Consider the following 20,010-nt stretch of genomic DNA (forward strand, 5'->3'; position numbering starts at 1 on the left):
AAATTTTGGTGCTCGAAAATATTACAAAATAATGTTTTCTGGATGTAATAATCCAGCTCTCCACTTTGCTAAAGTCATAAAAGAAGAAGGCCTTAATGTCCCCCTTTGGGTAACCTGGCTGATCTTTGTTTTGCATAGATGGACGCTATTGTGTTCATCATTGCAGCTGGGATACAGCCATCAGAGGCCTTAGAAATAATAATTTAAAAAAAACCATGGACACGCCCCCCACGCCCTACATACAAGTGTATTTTTTCAAATAGAAAAATGCTAAGTGATAGAATTCAAGTTAAGTCTAACAGAATTCTGACATTTTCCTCTCTTTAAGAGTCTTCATTTTTAAAAATGCATCAATTGTGTCACTTTTTTTGTTTTTATATTCCTTTTCAAATAAACAAATGTTTATTTAAACATGAGGGGATGTGAATACAGTCTATTGAAAATATCAAATTGTTAAGAGCAGCAGCATGTGACCCAAACAAATTATAATGCAAATTCAAAACCAAATTGCAGGCCAGTCATGGCGTCTTACACCTGTAACCCCAGCACTTTGAGAGGCTGAGGTGGGAGGATCTCTTGGAGCCAGGAGTTCGAGACCAGCCTGGGCAATATGGTGAGATCCTGTCTCTATGTTAAAAAACATTTTTAAAAATTAGTTGGTCATGGTGGTGCATGCCTATAGTCCCACTTACTGGGGAGGCTGAGGCAGGAAGATTGCTTAAGCCGAGGAGTTCCAGGCTGCCGTGAGACATGATTGCACTACTACATTCCAGCTTGGGCAACAGAGCGTGAACCTGTCTCTAAAACAATAAATTAATTAAAAATGAATTAATAGCCAAATGACATGTTCAGGATAAACTCAGTGGTTTTAAAAAGAAGATAATTTATTTAGTCAAGGGGAAAAAGAAAATCCATGAATCTTAAAAATGTCAGCTACGATGGCACTGATTTATATGAGTGAGGCTGAAAGAGACGGGGTGAAAGATGTTCTCTGGGCTCCAACGGAATTATAAAATAATATAGTTCTGTAGCCAAAAAGGGTAATGTTGTGAAAAATTATAATTTTATCTAACACTCGGGATATACCTAGTTCTAGCAAGGCTTTACGGAGTAAAACCAATACTGTACTATTAATATTATAGTGTCATACCGAATAGTTTCACTATGCGGAAAACTCCCTGTGCTCTGCCCATTCATTCCTCTGTCTCTGCAAACCACTGACCACCAATGATCTTTTGACTGTTTCCACAGTTTGCCTTTACCAGAATATCATACAGTTTGCACTATACTTTCTGGTTAGTTTTGCCATGAACTTAAAATTGCTCTAAAAATAAAGCCTAATTATTCATGAAATAAACATCTTTTAGGTGCACCATACTGTGCTACATGATGTTTTAAAAGATTGTTAAAAGCTGTTGGAAAGCATTGCTGAGATAAATGGAACACTCAGAAGACAATGACAGTCCATCAGTGATCAAGTACAAAAATGACTAGTTCAGACTCGATGTGCTGTAGTTATATCATTTCAGAAAGTATGACATTAATGTGAGCAGGAGTTATCGTAGAAGACTTCACCTTCACTGGGAAGCCAGGACACAAATGAGTCATTGGGGGTTGGGGTAGATAATTTCTGGAAGGGAAACAGGAGGAGCAAAGGTCAAGTTATGCAGAAGCAACTTCAGGAGAAAAGTGAGGTTGTTACCATGGCTACAGCAGAAGGTGCACGCTAGAAGAGGATGGAAAATAAGGGTGAAAAGGAAGGGTAACGCCAGATTACGGAAAAAATTTATTCATCAGCCCGAGAAGTCTTGGCATTTAACCACTACATATAGCATAGTGGCTAAGAGCATGCACTGTTGTCTGCTTTGCTGGCTTTGAATCCTGATTTGGCCACAGTGTGTCTTTGGATATCTTAGGGAGCCTCTCTGAGTCTCAGGTTCTTCACCTGTATAATGTAGATAACAATAGCACCTACCTCATAGGGTCGCTAGGGGATTAATTGAGTTCATGTCTATAAAGTGCTTGGAAAAGTGCAGGCACAGAGTAAATTCTTGTTATTATTACCAATTCAGTTATTAATTCCACAAACTTCAACCGAAACATCTGTTAAGAGGCTGGCATTACCAAGGTGTGGGGAAGATCTGCCTTTTAGGAAATCACAGCTCAGTGGGGAAAATTTTGTGATAAATGTATCCAAGAGGATCACAGACTTAAAGAGAAAGGGGAAATTTTAAAAAGTGATGAACTGTACTGTTATTTTCCCCATTTATCTATTTCCTTAAATCCATAGAAAAGAACTGATTTAACATTTACATTAACAAGAAGTTTATAACATTAGCAGGTGTGAGTCACAGAAACGTGGCTGGGAAATTTTAAAAACAAATATAATACCCTATTATGTGTGCATCAGCACTCTTTAGTGAGTATTTCAGTTAAGTAGAAATTTAAGAACTCTGTGAGAACTTTTCTACCTCATTACAGTAGTCAGGACAAAATAGTTTCTTAAATCCATGATCCACACTTCTCCTGAATTAGATTAGATTTCTGCACAGCATGCAGACAAGAAGATGGGCAGCAGCCTTTTATTGGGCATTGGTGAATTTGTTATGGTTGTTAATAACTCTTTAGGTTTCCTACTTTGATAAAACACATCTAAAAATTATGTCTTAATTCTATAATAGAAATGTCTATGGAATCTATTGAAAGAGATGTTGAACTTGCCTATAGAAAACAAATCAAAGTGCTTCAAGCCAATGGAGGGTCAATACGAGAAGTATGGTCATGCCAGCAGAATTGTAAGTCATTTTATCCTCAGTGAGGTCAAAGTAATAATACCTTGTTACATGTAACTTTCCAAAGTAAACATACCGCTCCAAAGAAACTAGGATCAATCAACACTTTTCTTGTGGGTATGTATCTGTGTATATATTCACATTATTAATAAAATTAAACTGCAAACTGTGTACTGGAAACTCAATAGAGGTAAAAATTTGAAGACATCTAAGAGATGATCAGATAAGATTTTTTTTTTTTTTTTTTTTTGAGACAAAGTCTCATTCTGTTGCCCAGGCTGGAGTGCAGTGGAGCGATCTTGGCTCACTGCACCCTCCGCCACCTCCCAGGTTCAAGAAATTCTCGTGCCTCAGCCTCCTGAGTAGCTGGGATCATAGGCGTGCACCACCATGCCCAGCTGATTTTTGTATATTTAGTAGAGACAGAGTTTCACCATGTTGGCCAGGCTGGTCTCGAGCTCTTGACCTCAAGTGATTCGCTCACCTTGGCCTCCCAAAGTGCTGGAATTATAGTCGTGAGCCACCATGCCCAGCCAGATTTTGAACTAAATGGAAGATCTTTAGTTGCTTTCTTGATAAAATGGACACAAAAGGGCCCTTTCATAAATTGTCTTTCTTCAGAGAAGTTTGAAAATAACAAATTAATTTTTCTACTGATAAGAGGTCAATGGCAATTCAAGCACTGAAATGCAAAGCTGTCTTATTGGCCCATACTGGCAGTTCATAGCCACCTCTTCATGCTGCTGATAGCCACTCTTTCCAAGAAATAATGGGAGGAGCAAAATGTGCATAAGACATTTTAGAAGGAGAAATTAAAAGTCCATCAAATATTGTGAAAAGTCCTGGACATGCATAGACCTGAGGTTAGCTGAATGCCTGTATGAGTTGTTTCATCTTCCAAATAAACAGATTGATTCAAAACTATTTCTTGAGCACCTCCTTTGTGCAAGATATCACATTGCATGCAGGGTGACAAAAAACAAAACGGGAGGTTTCTGCCTTCAAGGAGCGCTTAGCCTGATATAGCATAAAATTCATGAACAGAAATGCATCATAGAAAACGTGAAATGCCGTAATAAATATACCAACAAAGTGCCACTTTCAGCTGCAGAGACTTGGGAAGACCACTTCAAATGTGGGCGGAAACATTTGAATCAGAACATATTAAAAGAGAAATTATCATCTATCTGTGTTGCTTAAAATATAATTGAGAGGAAAAGAAAATATGTACTGTTGGGTCTGGTAATACAGTAGATTTGTCTCACCTAATTAGCAATAGCAAAAATACCAACAGAAAATGAAGAAATATTTGGAAAATTATCTGTATTTTAAAAATCCTATGAGTTCAAGATCTTTGGCATTGAAGAATAGATCACTTATATTTTTCATGAATTCCTTGATACCTGAAAGCTAATGTGTTTTCTTTCAACAGCCTAGTCAACCACAGCCAACTTTTCATGGATTAGTTTACATTAAGTTTTAGAAACACTGAGAAGTTATGTGTGGGCATACCCTAAATTCTTTCCTCATAAAGAAGCAGGCAAGCAGAGACCTTCATACAAAAAAACAAAACAAAACAAAAAAGACAAAAAAAAACTGACGCAAGTATTTATAAGCCATTAGTGTGAAAATAATGAAATTCACTTTCTGAGAGTGAAAGAGAATAAAGAATTTGGAATGTTGGTCAAGACCCAGGCTGGCCAGATAAAGACAATTTTCACATCTTGCTAAACCCCATAAAACAGCTTGGGGGTCTTTGCTGTTACAAGAAGAGCTTCCTTTAGAATAGAAAGATAAGACTCTACATTTGGCTTTGGGAGTATCATGCAAATAGAGCAAAACATTTGCTGATTTTTACCATAATACCAGGCATTGGGAGTACTGAGATGAAGGAAACAAAATTATGTTTTTAACGTGTTCACAGCCTAGTGGGAGAGACAGCAGTAAAACCAATCGGATCCATACTAAAATGAAGACACAAAATAGAGCAGAGTCTTTCCAAAGAGAAGTCTGAAATAGAGCAGTCCTGTTTTAATTTTTTCAGCAAATCTCTTGGATTTGTAGATCTTGGAGCATGGCTCAGAGTGGATATATAACATTAATCATTCTCTGGATCCAAGCAATGATGATCAGACTGGACAAAGTGGAAGTGTCTTTCCATTTTAGTTTTTTTTTTGTTGTTGTTCATTTGCATTTCCTTTCTCAGGGATGAAAAGCAGCCAAGAAAATGAATACCAAAATGCATCAAGTCTGGGCTTTGTTATTTAGTATGTTTACAAGGAGCTTGGAATAAAATTATGAAAATTCTGATTTTTCCCTTACACATTTGTCACAAAGAAGTGTTTGATTTCTATTTTCTGTCTTATGACCACAACACAAAGTTTGGAGAGACCGTGACTCTGGTATATGCTTCTGAAAGCTATCTTTCACAAGAATTTCAGGCTATAATTATTCATTATCTTGATTTTTAACGTTTTATGGCCAACCAAATAACCTCCAGGCAGGAGAATAAACATTCTGAGAAAAATGACCAAGGAAAGCAACCAAAGTCAGGCTCTAAGTAATCTTTTTCAATGGCCCCCTTTACACATTTATGTGGCACAGATCCCCAAATAGTACCATTAATTCAAGACCTGGCTGACATATTTGGCCGTTGCGTTGAGTAGTAGGAGTAATGGAGAAGGTTAAATAAAAAGCTTTAGAATCGTATTAACTCTAAGTCAGTACGATTGTAGCCAGAGCATTTTTATAATTACAATTTCTTGATTAACACCTGCTTTACAGAACATCTATATTTTAATAGCTATTTTAATTGCAGGACACGCACAGACAATATTCTTAACCTAGAAAAGTTCGTGATCTAGAGAAGACACACAGCTAAGCAAGATAATAAAACTGTAACAGAAAAGACGTAGCTTTTTAGGAGCACAGAATAAGCTCTAAGATTAGCTCTGCCTGGGAAACAAGTCATTAAGGAAGTGATATTATTGTTGGTTCTAATGAAGCAAGTAGGATTTTCAAGACGTGATAAAAACAACCTATTAGGCACTATGCTCACTACTTGAGTGATGGGGAAAGCTGGACCCCAAACCTCTGCATCAAGCAATATACACATGCAACAAATCTGCACTTGTACCCCCTGAATAAAAAAAGGTTGAAACTATTTTTTTAAGCCATTTTTAGCTAATGATAATGCTTTGTTTTGCATGGGCTGCTATATAGCCTGACAAAATTTGTGAAGTGTTCTTTGATTTAATTTTAGAATGACAGATTTCATGTTACTCCATATTAATAGTTCTCAAATATTCTCAAAGTGACATTTTAGTGACTAAAATGCAGTGTTGCTTTTCCAAGAGAGAACACATTATAAGTCATAAGGCTATATTTCTTCCCCATGGGATTAAATGAAACTATTTTCATTTACTTTGAAAAAAAAAAAAAAAAAGATGTGGATGGGTGGGGTGGCTCATGCCTGTAATCCCAGCACTTTGGGAGGCCAAGGCGGGTGGATCACTTGAGGCCAGGTGTTCAAGACCAGCCCGGCCAACATAGTGAAACCCCATCTCTACTAAAAATACAAAAAAAATTAGCCAGGTGTGGTGGTGGGTGCCTGTAATCCCAGCTACTTGGGAGGCTGAGGCAGGAGAATTGCTGGAACCCAGGAGGTGGAGGTTGCAGTGAGTCGAGACTGTGTAATTGCACTCCAGCCTGGGCAACAAGAGCAAAACTCCGTCTCAAAAAATGAAAAACAAAAAAAAGCTCCTCATCTTTTTTTTTTTTTCTGGATAAGCCATCTTTCACTCTGCCTCTCTCTATCTCCACCTATCATCATGTGCCAGTTGCATGCCACAGATCTAGGCAGAAGACGAAAGCAGAGAGCTAGAAGGGATTCTATGGTAGTTATAGTTTGAGCAACCAACAAACAAAATGAAGAAAAAGAAAAAATAGAAAATATTGGAAGTATATCAGTGAGGCTCCTTGCGGGAAACAAATGCACATTAGGCACATTGAGGGGAGTTTAATAACAGGACCATTTATAAGGGGAAACCACAGGGCCAGAGGAGAGAATGGCTGTCAGAATTTGGAAGCTTAGCGCAAATGGCAGCCTAAGTAAGAGAAGTCAACAGTGACTCCCAGAAGCTGGAGAAGACACAGTGGCGATTCCTCAGAGATTTTGAACCAGAAATACCATTGACTCAGCAATTGCATTACTGGGTATATATTCAAAGGAGTATAAATCGTTCTGTTATAAAGATACATGCACACATATGTTCACTGCAGCACTATTCACAATAGCAAAGACATGGAATCAACCCAAATGCCCATCAGTGATAGACTGGATAAAGAAAATGTGATACATATACACCATGGAATGCGATGTAGCCAAAAAAAGGAAGGAGATCATGTTCTTTGCAGGGACATGGATAAAGCTGAAAGCCATTATCTTCAGCAAACTAAAGCAGGAACAGAAAACCAAACACCTCATGTTCTCACTTATAAGTGGGAGCTGAACAATGAGAACACATGGACGCAGGGAGGGAACAACAGTCACTGGGCCTTTTTGGGGGAGGATGGTGTGGGAAGAGCATTAGAGAAAAGAGCTAATGGATGCTAGGCTTAATACTTAGGTGATGGGTTGATAGGTGCAGCAAACCATCATGACACACGTTTACCTATTAACAAATTTGCACATCCTGCACATGTATCGCAGCACATAATAAAATAGAGTAAAACTACATTAAATTTAAAAACAAACTCTCCAACCTCATTGTCCCACCATCCCCCTCCCCCAGTCTCCTGCTAGAGCTTCTCGTCCTCTTTATGGCTTAATGGGGAAGACAGAAAGGAGGGAAGTCCTTTGATTTAGTTCACATTGGTCCGCCTCCCAGGGCACAGAGGCAGGGAGAAGTAGGGCAGAGGGTGGACCTGAGGGGCAACACAGACATGTATCCGCTCCAATGAATGATACTGCATCTGAATGACAAATGGCCATGTATGGACAGGTCACTCCTGAATGGACAAATGGCCAGCCAGGACAGTTTAATTTTACTCTGTGGCTAACAGAGAGACAGATAAAATGTTGGCACAGGAACTGACATGATCAGGTTATATGTTTTCAAAGATAACTCTGGTGACAGTGCAGATAATAGACTGGTGTAATAATCGGTTAAGTCAGAGAAACCAGTTCTGGAAGCTTTTGTGAAAGTCCAGCGGAAAGTGAAGCCCTGCATGAAAGCAGTGGCCAGAGGAATGGACAAGGATGATGAGAGGGTGGTGCTGACAGCACCGCTTGCAGAAGGTGGAGGAATGTGGGAGCAGCAGGAGAACCCAGGCGCCTAGCTGGCTTGCTTGGTAGATAAGATCTGATGACCTCAGGGACTGTGGATACGGGAGGATAATGGAGTCACGGGAAAATGGCACACAGCATAAACATGTCTCTGAAACTAATCTTTTTTTTGAAAATCAAATATCTGTTTCCAAGAGAGAATTTCAGTCTAATAGACAAAAAAAATCTCTAAAGGGAGGTTAAAATGTGATCACCTCTGTCTATACGGTGACAATCTTTGAATTAATTCATTCAGAAGACTCATGGAGAAAGTGATCATCTTCTTCCACATGGACAGCTGTTCAGCTGTTAGTACCATGAGTAAGCATTTTAGGACTTGTGGAACACACAAGGACATCAGTGATGCAGCCAGTGTCTGTTTGTCCTGTAAGCACCAACTAATTATCATAAAAAACAGCTACCACTTTTTGGGACTTAGTTTGTACTAAGCATTGTTGCCTTACATCAACAACATGGCAGATTCTTGATTTGTGTTCTGGAAATGAGGGAGATGAGGAAATTAAGTGACTTGCTCAAGGCCATACAGATAGGAAGCAGATGTGCTGGAGGATATTCCAATGGGACTGGTACACTCTTTAGAGCAGGGGTCCCCAACCCCCAAGCCCTGGACCAGTACCGGTCTGTGATCTGTTGGCAACCGGGCTGCACAGCAGGAGATGGGCGGTGGGCAAGCAAACATTACCGCCTGAGCTCTGGCTCTTATGAGATCAGTGGCAGCATTAGATTCTCAGAGAAGCATGAACCCGGTTGTGAACTGCACATGTGAGGGATCTAGGCTGTGCACTCCTTATGATGATCTAAGGTCTGAGGTGGAACAGTTTCATCCTGAAACCATCCCCGACCCAACTCCGTGGAAAAATTGTTCTCCACGAAACTGGTTCCTGGTGCCAAAAAAGGCTGAGGCATACAGACTCCAGCGACATGATGGAAGTTATATGAAAATGATATTTATTGGATACAATTATACATATCGATACTTGTGTGATCAGTTCTGATTATTTAAAAAAGAAGTTGGTTGGATTCTGTCTCAGATCCTAAGAAGGCTCATTCTCATCCAGAGTTTCCTGAAGACAGTACTTTGATTTGATTCCTTGCCTGGGAAGCTTTTTGAATAAGCAGAGTTAAGAAATTCTCAATTGAGAAGAGGAGAAGGAGGGATGCCTGCCTGATGGGATATCCTCCAACTAGAGTTTGAGTTCCTACGGGGCAGAGGCCATGCCTTATTCATAATTGCTTCCTCAATAGAACCTAATAGAATGCCTAGAACATGTTGCTGTTCAGTAAGTATTTGTGAAATGACTGAATCCATAAAAAGCTGTTTCAAACTTGCCTCCCTTTGAAGATTTTTGTCATCACAGGGCAGGAGACAAGCAGCAGAAATGATCCCACTGAGCTGTATTATCATAGCAACATGGATCAGAATAGAAGATAGCTACTTACAGCACACACAGAGCAATCACACAACTGCAATTCAAGGATGATTAATGGAATGTGTCCCAAATGATTTCATTTAGAGCTTCACAAAGCCTGGTAGAGTTGGTTCCAGTTAGCTTGGATGAGAGGTCACACAGATTAAAAATAGACTTTCTTAATAAAGAACAATAGGCTACATTCATTTAGAAAGATACAAAAAAAAAAAAAAAAAAAAAGGCCTTAGGGGCGGGTATGAAGCTTAATCCTATTTAAGAGCTCAATTAACCCCGAGAAGATTGAGTGGGTCTCCTGCTTTCACGGCCGTTCCTCTGTCTAGTGGAAGCTTACAAACAGAGATTCAAAAAGACATGAAAGAAACAAGATTTATATTTGTATATAGAACACTCAAAATATTTTTAACGCTTCAAATAATAAGGTTTAGAAATACAAGAACTAGATTGCTTAGACTGTTATGGTACTTAAAACTTTTGAAATAAATCACATTCTCTTTTGAATTGTCATATTTGTTACCATGATTCATAAAATATTCAAACATGAGCATTTGTCTTGACAGGTAAATTCACTGCCTTGAAAAAAAAAATCCTTTCTTTCTTATACTTAAATGATCAAACAAAATTACATTTTCTCTTAAATATATCAGCATATCCTCCAGAAATCTAAATAGAAATTCATTCTGGAGTAAATTCCAATCATTCTAATATTTTCATAAAGAGCAGAAGTCAGATTTTGCTCAATTCAGTCCGTCCTGAGTTGCTAGGTATCTGAGATGGGGCATCCAGGTGCCTGGGGCCTGTGGAGATCATATATGTCATCTTATGGAACCTCTGAAAATTTAATCTCTTGACTCTTTTATGTGTGCCTCAGCCACATAGAAATGACTCAAAAAGATTATGTAAGGAGGGACAGTTGATTTCATTAAAAAAAATTGTTGTTCTTAAGGAGGAAAATTTCCAGGATTATGATAAGAAGTAGTGGTTACATTATATTTATGTTCTCTAATTAGTTCTTTGTTTTAAAAATATTTTCAGGCCAGGTGCGGTGGCTCACGCCTGTAATCCCAACACTTTGGGAGGCCGAGGCGAGTGGATCACCTGAGCTCAGGAGTTTGAGACCAGCCTGGCCAACATGGCGAAACCCCATCTCTACTAAGAATACGAAAGTTAGCCGGGTGTGGTGGTGCAGGCATGTAATCCCAGCTACTCAGGAGGCCGAGGCAGGAGAATGGCTTGAATCTGGGAGGTGGAGGTTGCAGTGAGCCAAGATCACACCACTGTGCTCCAGCCTGGGCAACAGAGTGAGACTCCATCTCAAAAAAAAATAAAAATAAAAATAAAAATAAAAATATTTTCAAAATATTTGAGAAGCTTGACAGAATGAAGCGCTTCTCCCTGTCAACCTTAAGCCATTTAACCGGAAGAGGAGAAAGAGAACTCTCTGCCTTCCTGTCTCCTCCAGCCACGGCATTTCCATTCCTTCTTTCCTCTCCTGACCAGCCAACAACTCACATCCTCATTTTCTTCTTGGGGTGTGAAAAAACTTGCTGACATTCTGGAATAGGATGACAACTTTGTTCTGTTATATACTTTGTTTAAATTGCAGCGAATCATGGGGACAGCTATTTAAGATACTGGAGATTTAAAACTTTAAATCCATTCAATATATGGTAAATATATTGGTGCAAAAATAGTTGCGGTTTTGCCATTGAAAGTAATGGCCAAAACCGCAATTATTTTCGATGGCCAAAACCACAATTACTTTTGCACCAACCTGATATTAATCCTTATGATATTAGTACATTGTTATGTTGTGTGATTTTTCTCTTGAGCTGACATATGATGCCAGTTCAATATTTCAATATTTTCCCCCTATTCCGAAGAGATACTTTTCAACATTATTAAAGTGAAGAAACGAGATACAGCCTAAACACGAGAGAAAAGTTGAGCTGACAGAAGGACACAAACTAGGAAAATTCTGTGTAAAAACTACCTAGCAGCAAAAATAAGGTCACTGACACAGACAGCAAACACCCCCGCCAGACAAACTCTAATGCTTTAGTGTAAAGGCACTTGAAATTTTAATATTTTTTCTAAGATGAGACTGTAAACTTTTAATATAGCTCTTAAAAATCACAAATGTCAACAAACTAAGTGATGTACTTCAAGTTAGATAATATACGTTTAATCTGTTTTTGTTTTCATTACACAGAACACATAAGACAGTATGATTTTTTAAAAACACATAGATCTACCAATCCAAGTCTAATTTTTCATATTTTCATTTCTCATCAGTCCTTGTCCATTTCCCATAATACTGTTAAATAATTATAATTAAAGCACAGAACATAGAAAAATATTGTAATGTTTTTCTTCAATACAATTATTCACATTGCTACATCACTATATTTTTGATAGTATAGCATCAACTTTAAGCATCAATTACATCTTTTTCTGTGGCTACTAAGTCATTAAGAGTAAAAATAAACCTTGGTAATTATTAACAACTAATTTCCAAATTCATTCCCCAGAACATTGATCAACATCTAATTCTTTTACTTAAGAAAAAAATTGTGGTTGCAGTTACAAGGAAGACCCCAAGAAACACATATCTTATTCTAACACAATATCATTATGTCAGAAAACCACATATATTTTTCTTATATATTGAGCAAAACAAGTTCCTTTTACAGAATTTAAACAACATTTTCCCAGATATTCATGAGATGTATACATTTTATATATTTAATAAAATGCCTATTTTAAGGTGAAATTTATTCTAAAATAGATTGGCAAGAAAACATAACCAAAATGTCAACTTACCAGCCTTTTCTTTCTCTGAAATACCTGGAATAGCCTGAAAAAAAAAAAAGACACAAAAATTGTGGTATTATTAGGAAGAAACATCAAAAAGCATCATTAGAAATAAAATGAGGTACAATTAATGAAGCAAAAATTAAATAGAGCCTGCCAATAGAAAAATTAGCATTTTGGAACTATCAGTAAAATCACTAGATATGTCTTTGATAACTGTAAATCATCTTCTAATTATTTTCTTGTCTGAAGACAGACCCAAACGAATGCACATCCATATTATCTTTATTTTTATTTATTTTTTTTTTTTTGGTCATGCATGATGTTTATGTGATGATAAAAAAGTACGTTGACACAGAAAGTGTCAAAGGCACACCAAAACAAACACTGTTTCATTTGTTCAAAACAAATAGTGTCATTTGTTTTCAGACAGCAAACAGAATGATTCTTTGACACCCTCAATCTTTCCAAGAAATAACTGAATTCCCCAACCAACACCAGAATCAGAGCAAGAAAATGTTGGTGTTTCCCATGAAGACACCACAGAGACAGGCTCAACTCTCCTGCATCTACTCAGGCACTGTCTTGGATAGGCGTGGTCTGGAGGAGGTAAACCTTGTCTAGTGAGTTGTCTGTGTTTGTGCAGGAAGCACCCAGGGATGTTTGTTTTGTAAAAATACAAAAGTATACATTTGGTTGTACATGATGGCTATGTACCCATATTATCTTTAACACTGGCAATAGGCTGGGCATGGTGGCTCACACCTGTAATCCCAGAACTTTGGGAGGCAGAGGCAGGTGGATCGTTGAGCCCAGGAGTTTGAGACCAGGCAGGACAACATGGTGAAACCCCATCTCTACAAAAAATACAAAACTTGGCTGGGCATGGTGGTATGCACCTGTAGTCCCAGCTACTTGGAAGGCTGAGGTAGGAGAATCACCTGAGCCCAGGGAGTTCAAAGCTGCAGTGAGCTATGATCGTGCTACAGACTCCAGCCTGGGCAACAGAGTCAGACCCCATCTCAAAAAACAAACAAACAACATTGGCAATAAATGAATCTAAAAATACTTTGAATTAGGGTAGAATTTTTGTAGTTAAAATTTTCTGGTCCTATTCTTGGGAGACAGAAGCAAATTGGTTAGTTTCCGGGCATTTCAAATCTCTTCCCTGTTGCTTATTTTTTCTGTGCACGTGAGTGAGGTATCTTACCTCTCAAGGCTCAGGTTCCTTCTTTATTAATCGCATCTAGATAATCACATCTACTTCAGAGGACTGCTGAAAGAACTAAAGGAAGCAGCCTCTATAAAGCGTACCAGATCTTCAGGGAAAAGCCACTCTTACTATTTATTAAAATGGACCTTGGTCCAGTGGGTTAGTTGACTGATGTGAAAGATTTAGAAGCTCAATCCCCAGCATTTATCACTATTATGATTTTTAAAAATAGGGTTCAGAATGAGACCTTTCCAAGAACTTAAAGCTTAACTGTCTAGTTCTACTGTTTGTGGATACCCCTAAACAAATGAAGCAAGTTGACTTTCTGGTTCTCACTCATCTCAGTTACTCAAATATAAAATATAGTTGAGGATGTATTAACTGACCCATTGGGATTTGATGCCTTCTACCCCATAACCACTGACCACAGGATAGATCCAGAGGCGGTATTTCTTCATTTCTTCAGGGACAACATCCTCAGAGTTGAAGTAAGAAAAGCACACTCAAATGGGTATGTGTGAGAGAGAGAGAGAGAGAGAGGCCCAAGTGCACCTCTGTTTTGGATCAGCCCAAGAAAAGAGTATCAGTCTTCATTTCTAGAAATAGCAAATATCAAGACGTCTATATCCTTGTGAAATATTGATTACTGCTGAGATCTTCACCTTTGGGATTTAGGGGATTTGGTGACTGATGCAATTATTCAAGTAAGGTAAAGATTTCCTTATGGATAAAGAGTAGAGGCTGGGCACGGTGGCTCACCCCTGTAATCCCAGCACTTTGGGAGGCCGAGGCGGGTGGATCACCTGAGGTCAGGAGATCGAGACCAGCCTGACTAACGTGGTGAAACCCAGCCTCTACTAAAAATACAAAAATTAGCCGGGCATAGTGGCAGGTGCCTGTAATCCTAGCTACTCAGGAGGCTGAGGCAGGAGAACCTCTTGAACCTGGGAGATAGAGGTTGCAGTGAGCTGAGACCACACCATTGCACTCCATCCGGGGTGACAGAGCGAAACTCTGTCAAGAAAAAAAAAAAAAAAAAAAAAAAAAAGTAGAGATGGAGGGGTTACTTTGGCAAGATTAATTTATACTGAAAGCATATTTTGACTCAATCTCAATCTACATTTAGTTGTTCAGCACTGTTCTCTGGGTGTGAACCGTGTCTCCGCATGCTTCCAAAGATGCAGACGTATAGATTAAATGGCAGCTTGGGGGATCAGACCCAGAGATCAGGGCTTCCAACAAATGGCATAGGCTGCCAGCATTTCCTGGGCATTCTTTCATTTATTAAAAAGTCATCTGACTTTTCTTCTTCTTCAAGAACTTCTCTGATTCGATACTAGAGGAAAGCAATTTCCTCCTTTTACAAGTGATCCTACAGTTTTGGTAATGTTTGTTTACTTTCTATGTGTCTCTTAAAACATATTTAAAAATAGAATTAAATCCAAACTATGTATTAAATGTTAAGTCTAGCCCCTAAATCTACCCCTGATTGGGGATTTTAAAATACATTCTCTCTTTTGTGAAAAGCAAATGAACAGAAAAATAAAACAGAAACCCTTCTTTTATCAACAAGACTGGAAAAGTTGGTGACAGGTAATTAAAGAATGTTCCTGGAGAAAGTTCCTCAGGATAAAAATAGCTAGTGCTTACTGGGTGCTTAGTATGTGTACGACCCAGTTTTAAGCTTTTGCCTGCAGAAATTCACCACATCTTTAGAACACCCTGTAAAATCCTGGAAGGTAAAGTAACTTTTGTGAGGTCATACTGTCACTAACAGAAGCAAGGCACAACACAGGCATGCTGGCCTCTGAGCCACACTAAACAGAATTATTTTGAAATGAAGGAGGAAAAAAGTTTGGATTGGTCTTATGATAAGACATTTACTTAGAACACAAAATACCTGTACAGGAATATTTTGTTTGGGACATTTAGACATTGTCTAAACAAGCCCTCTCTTTTCATGGCAAACGCATTTAAGTCAAGTTGAATGCTTTGCCCCAAATCACAAGTTGACCAGTGACAAAAACAAGCCTTTTCTATATTTTATTTGATTTCAAAAGTATATAACCAAGCATGTGTAAGTAAATATTTAATAAAAATGATAATCAGTGAGTTGGGGTATCAAGCAAAAATACATTTTAGCCTCCTTATGGCCAATGGCCATATTTCATGTAGCCAATGCCAATTACTTTAGAATCTCACCACACTCTGCATGATTTTTAAGCTACCAAAGCTCACTTCCATTACATAACTTCAAAGACTATATTACAATGTAGAGAAAGGATAGTCAAAGTGTAGTATTCCTAGAATTTTATAACTTCTTTTTAAGAGTAAAGCCACATAGTGATAACAGGTGGATATTCCTCCAATGATTTATCTTTGAATTTGAGGGAGAATTGTCTCTCTAGAAAGTTGTTTATGAATATATTAAATTGTTAAATTCTGAAATTTTCCAGAGATGAACGACATTAGAAACAACTAAAAAATGCTGACACTTGCTCCACAGTTAGTTAAAGCTGATTGTTAATTCTTAATTACATGCCTCACATTATCCTAGATAAAAAAAACTCTTAGCAAAGTTTTCTTCTTTGTGGAATTCACAATCTAATCAAAGAAGTTACAAAAAAGGCAAAGAATGGATGCTGAACGCAAATGATTAGTCACATCATTGGTGTGGCATTAAAAAGAGTGCAAAGAATATAGATCATTAGAACCATCCAAGTAGAAATGGAATGGTTTTCTTGGGCATGAAACCCTTAAGCAGGAGGCATTGATTGGGGGATTCTTCTTGTCGTTGGTTTCTGAGAAGAGACCTGGATAGATTTGGATCCATGTCCTGAGGTCCCATCATGTCATATCTATTTCTGGGCTCAGAAATTACATTTCACACAAGCTGACTGTGTAGTATGGTACAGAGTAGGTGTTCATCCACATTTGTGGAACTAAAACACCAAATGCCTATTTGTATATACAATTTAAATAACATGTATGATTGATGCTTATGAGAAAGCTTCAATAAAAGGCATATTTTTGAATTCATTAGGGGCTGTTGCTAATAGTTGCCATATGTTTCATTTAAACTGCATCCTCAGGAAGTGATTTAACATTTCTTGCAATAAAGCAATTAAACAGGATTTTCCTGCTGGCCATATGGGTTCACTGTAACTTATATATTTTTTTCTCTTATTTCTCAATGGAACAAAGGAAAGTCTACAAATGACTTCCAAATGAAAGGGGAGAAAAATCATCCATAGTCTTTTACTTTTCTTCTCTAGGATATTTAAATAATAAGATAGCAACTTTTTCTATGGCTCCCAACCACTCCGACCCCCTATACTGAGACCCTTTAATAGTTCTCCACATGTAAAGATTTTCATTGAAGTCGGCCAATTAAGGTGTTTTATTAATACAATCAAATTTTTAAAAAGCCATTTAAGAAACCTTTTTTAGCAAAAGAGAAGGAAACAATTTGCTTTCTTCTAATGAGACCTTTTAAAGCTGTATGTGGGAGCTTAGACTGTGTGCATGCCTGTTTGTGTTTTTGGATGTGGAAGATGGTTGGGGAAATGCTGATTTTGACATGCCACATGGAAATGTTCTAAACATATGTTGATTCTTTTGGTCTGTTGCAGAAATGGCTTTCTGCACTTCCAGGAGAACCTCAGATGGACACCTTTTAGGAACTCACACCAACCGCACAGAAGCTGCTAACGTAAATAGCATCATAAATAATAGACATCATATCTGAATCCATGACAATTGACAATCTGAATGTCTTGTCAATTGAAACATTCTAATTGAACCAGTTTCTTCCGGATGATTTTAGGAATACGCTTTTTTTCTATTTTCTCTGATTTTAGGAATACGTTTTTCTATTTTAGAAATGAAATGAAATATTTCTATTAATTTTCTTTAACATGTCATTTTTATTATGCCATTTTCCTCACTTGTATGAAATATTTTCCTCTTAGTTCTTTAGAATCAGGAACATAGAATACTAACATCAAGAAGGACCATATAGGCCAGTCTCTTCAGACAACTGGCAGCTATGATAGTATGTAAGTTCTCCTATGTTCCATGAAGCAAATTTATTTTTTTTGTCCTGCAGTACACAAACGAGTGCTATCTATTTTGTGCTTTCTCTTTTTATAGTCAGAGCTTTCTTTTACATGATTTCAAATATTCAAGATGTTCACACAGAAGTGTTTGGAGTACTGTTTAAGTCTATAGAAATTTTATTTATTTGCCTTTTAAAAAGTGGCTTAATTCATAGAAAAATCAGTGACAGAGTAATTTACTCCTTTCCCTTTAAAACATTCACTTTTCTGCCCACAAAAATATGTTCCACAGAAAAATAATTGCAGAGAAATTCCAAAATAAGTAATTCTGTCCTTAGGAATTGCAAGAAAATATCCTTCGGTGATGGAACAGCCTCTGTCTCAGATGAGAGCGCAAGAGCCCATCATGGGCACGTGGGCAACAGGAAGGGTTTTGGGATTCACATTTTTTGGGAAGACATGAAAGACAGCATGAAAGAAAATAAGGTACATGGGAAAATGAGTTTGTTTTCGTCTCTTCTTCCTTTAAAGAGTCTTTTGAAATCACGCCATTCTGCAATATTGTTAGCCAGTCAATGATTTCAGTCTGCTTTCATTTGAACAAAGAATTTTATTGAAAAGCTGTGTCTGATTGGCAATCTGATATCATCTATTTTGGTTTACAAAGTAATTCTCTAGCTTTGACGGTCATCATTCTTTCATTAAAAATATAGTCTCTTCTTGATGAAGAGGGATTTAGAGATCATTCATTTGTGTTTCCCAATCTTCAGTTCTTCAAATACCACCTTCAGAATTTTTACTATATACATGCATCATCTATAAATTATTTACTTAATAATTTAATAAAATCAAATTTAAATACATTTTCTATTTTTTACTTGTTCTAAATAATAGAAATGCATACATTTATGGGTTTGATTTGTGGGTTGTATTACTCATAATACACACTAGGATACATAATTATAAAAATTCAGAATGTTTACCCCAGTATCAGCTGATATACCATTAGTACTGTATGTACTATATTTTGCAAAACACTGATTTAGCTCTTTGTCTGTCATTTTGCTTATGAGGACGTTGAGACCCAGACAGGTTAAGTGACTTGCCCAATACTACAGGGCTTTTTGTAGCCAGATGGAAACTAGACTAGAATGTGGCTTTATAACCCTGTCTACTATACCATTCTTCATAAGACTGATGAAGCCAAAGGTCCTCATGGCTTCATCCCTCCTAGTGTTCATGATTCCAACTTAACTTAGTTTCTTAACCAGATCATAGAAGACAATGGAAATTCAGTTTCAGAAAGAAGAGATGATGTGCTGGCGTAAGGATTGCCTTCAAGGAACAGATATCTATAACCAAAGTGAAATATTAATAAATGCATGAACAATTATCTGAGAAATGTCATTCATGCTGTGTATCCTTATTTCCAAAAAAAGGACACATCTTATTTAATAAAAGTTATCAGCAATATTGAGATTTATTCCCCCCCTAAAATCGCTGACTTTAACAACTGTCTTTCAGTTTTTGTAGACTGAAATTATGACTTTATTTATACTATACGGTGTAGAAATTTGGGGTCTCAGCTTAAATAGTTGTTTGAACGTTTGAACAAAGGCAAAGTTGATTCTTTTTATTTTGTTTTGTTTTGAGGCGGAGTCTCGCTCTGTCGCCCAGGCTGGAGTGCAGTGGCGCTATCTTGGCTCACTGCAAGCTCCGCCTCCCGGGTTCACGCCATTCTCCTGCCTCAGCCTCCTGAGTAGCTGGGACTACAGGCGCCCGCCACCAAGCCCGGCTAATTTTTTTTGTATTTTTAGTAGAGACGGGGTTTCACCGTGTTAGCCAGGATGGTCTCGATCTCCTGACCTCGTGATCCGCCCGCCTCGGCCTCCCAAAGTGCCGGGATTACAGGCGTGAGCCACCGCGCCCGGATTCTTAAGAGATACTTTGGTGCTGCTCACAGGTATGTCTGTAGTTTATCTTTAGCAGAGATGAGATGACCCTCCACTAAATAAGAATGAAAGTTGGGATTCTGACCTTGAAAATTTTTTCTTTTCCTTCTCAAAACACTGACATTTACTGTATTTAAAGCTGGTGACTCTGTCTTCAACAAATCTGGCAGAATATGTTACTCTAAGCTGTCTTCAGATAGCTAAATGTTGAATTTCAGACTGACAAAGCTCTGGTTGAGGCCACTTTTATTTGGAAATATGGTCTAACATAAATACTAATCATTATTCGAAGTTTTTTTTAAAATAATTTCTTTAGCAAGTTAGATAAACAGAAAGAGCCCCATGACTGGGCCACATTAACTTAACTCTTCTCTGTCTTTATTGAATTTTTAATGATAATATTTTGT

At 37.7% G+C, this 20,010-nt stretch overlaps 1 protein-coding gene across 2 annotated transcripts in view; it reads right to left on the reverse strand.

Annotated features, from left to right (window-relative positions):
* The window catches only part of DLC1 (DLC1 Rho GTPase activating protein), a 434,041-nt gene that overhangs the window by 211,708 nt on the left and 202,323 nt on the right, over positions 1-20,010 (reverse strand). For both annotated transcript variants that reach the window (XM_063668522.1, XM_063668521.1), the window contains exon 5: positions 12,390-12,423. In XM_063668522.1, the coding sequence (XP_063524592.1) occupies positions 12,390-12,423 (34 nt within the window). The remainder of the gene's footprint in view (positions 1-12,389; positions 12,424-20,010) is intronic.

The sequence above is a fragment of the Pongo pygmaeus genome, chromosome 7 (assembly GCF_028885625.2).
Source record: "Pongo pygmaeus isolate AG05252 chromosome 7, NHGRI_mPonPyg2-v2.0_pri, whole genome shotgun sequence".
Taxonomy (NCBI): Eukaryota; Metazoa; Chordata; class Mammalia; order Primates; family Hominidae; genus Pongo; species Pongo pygmaeus.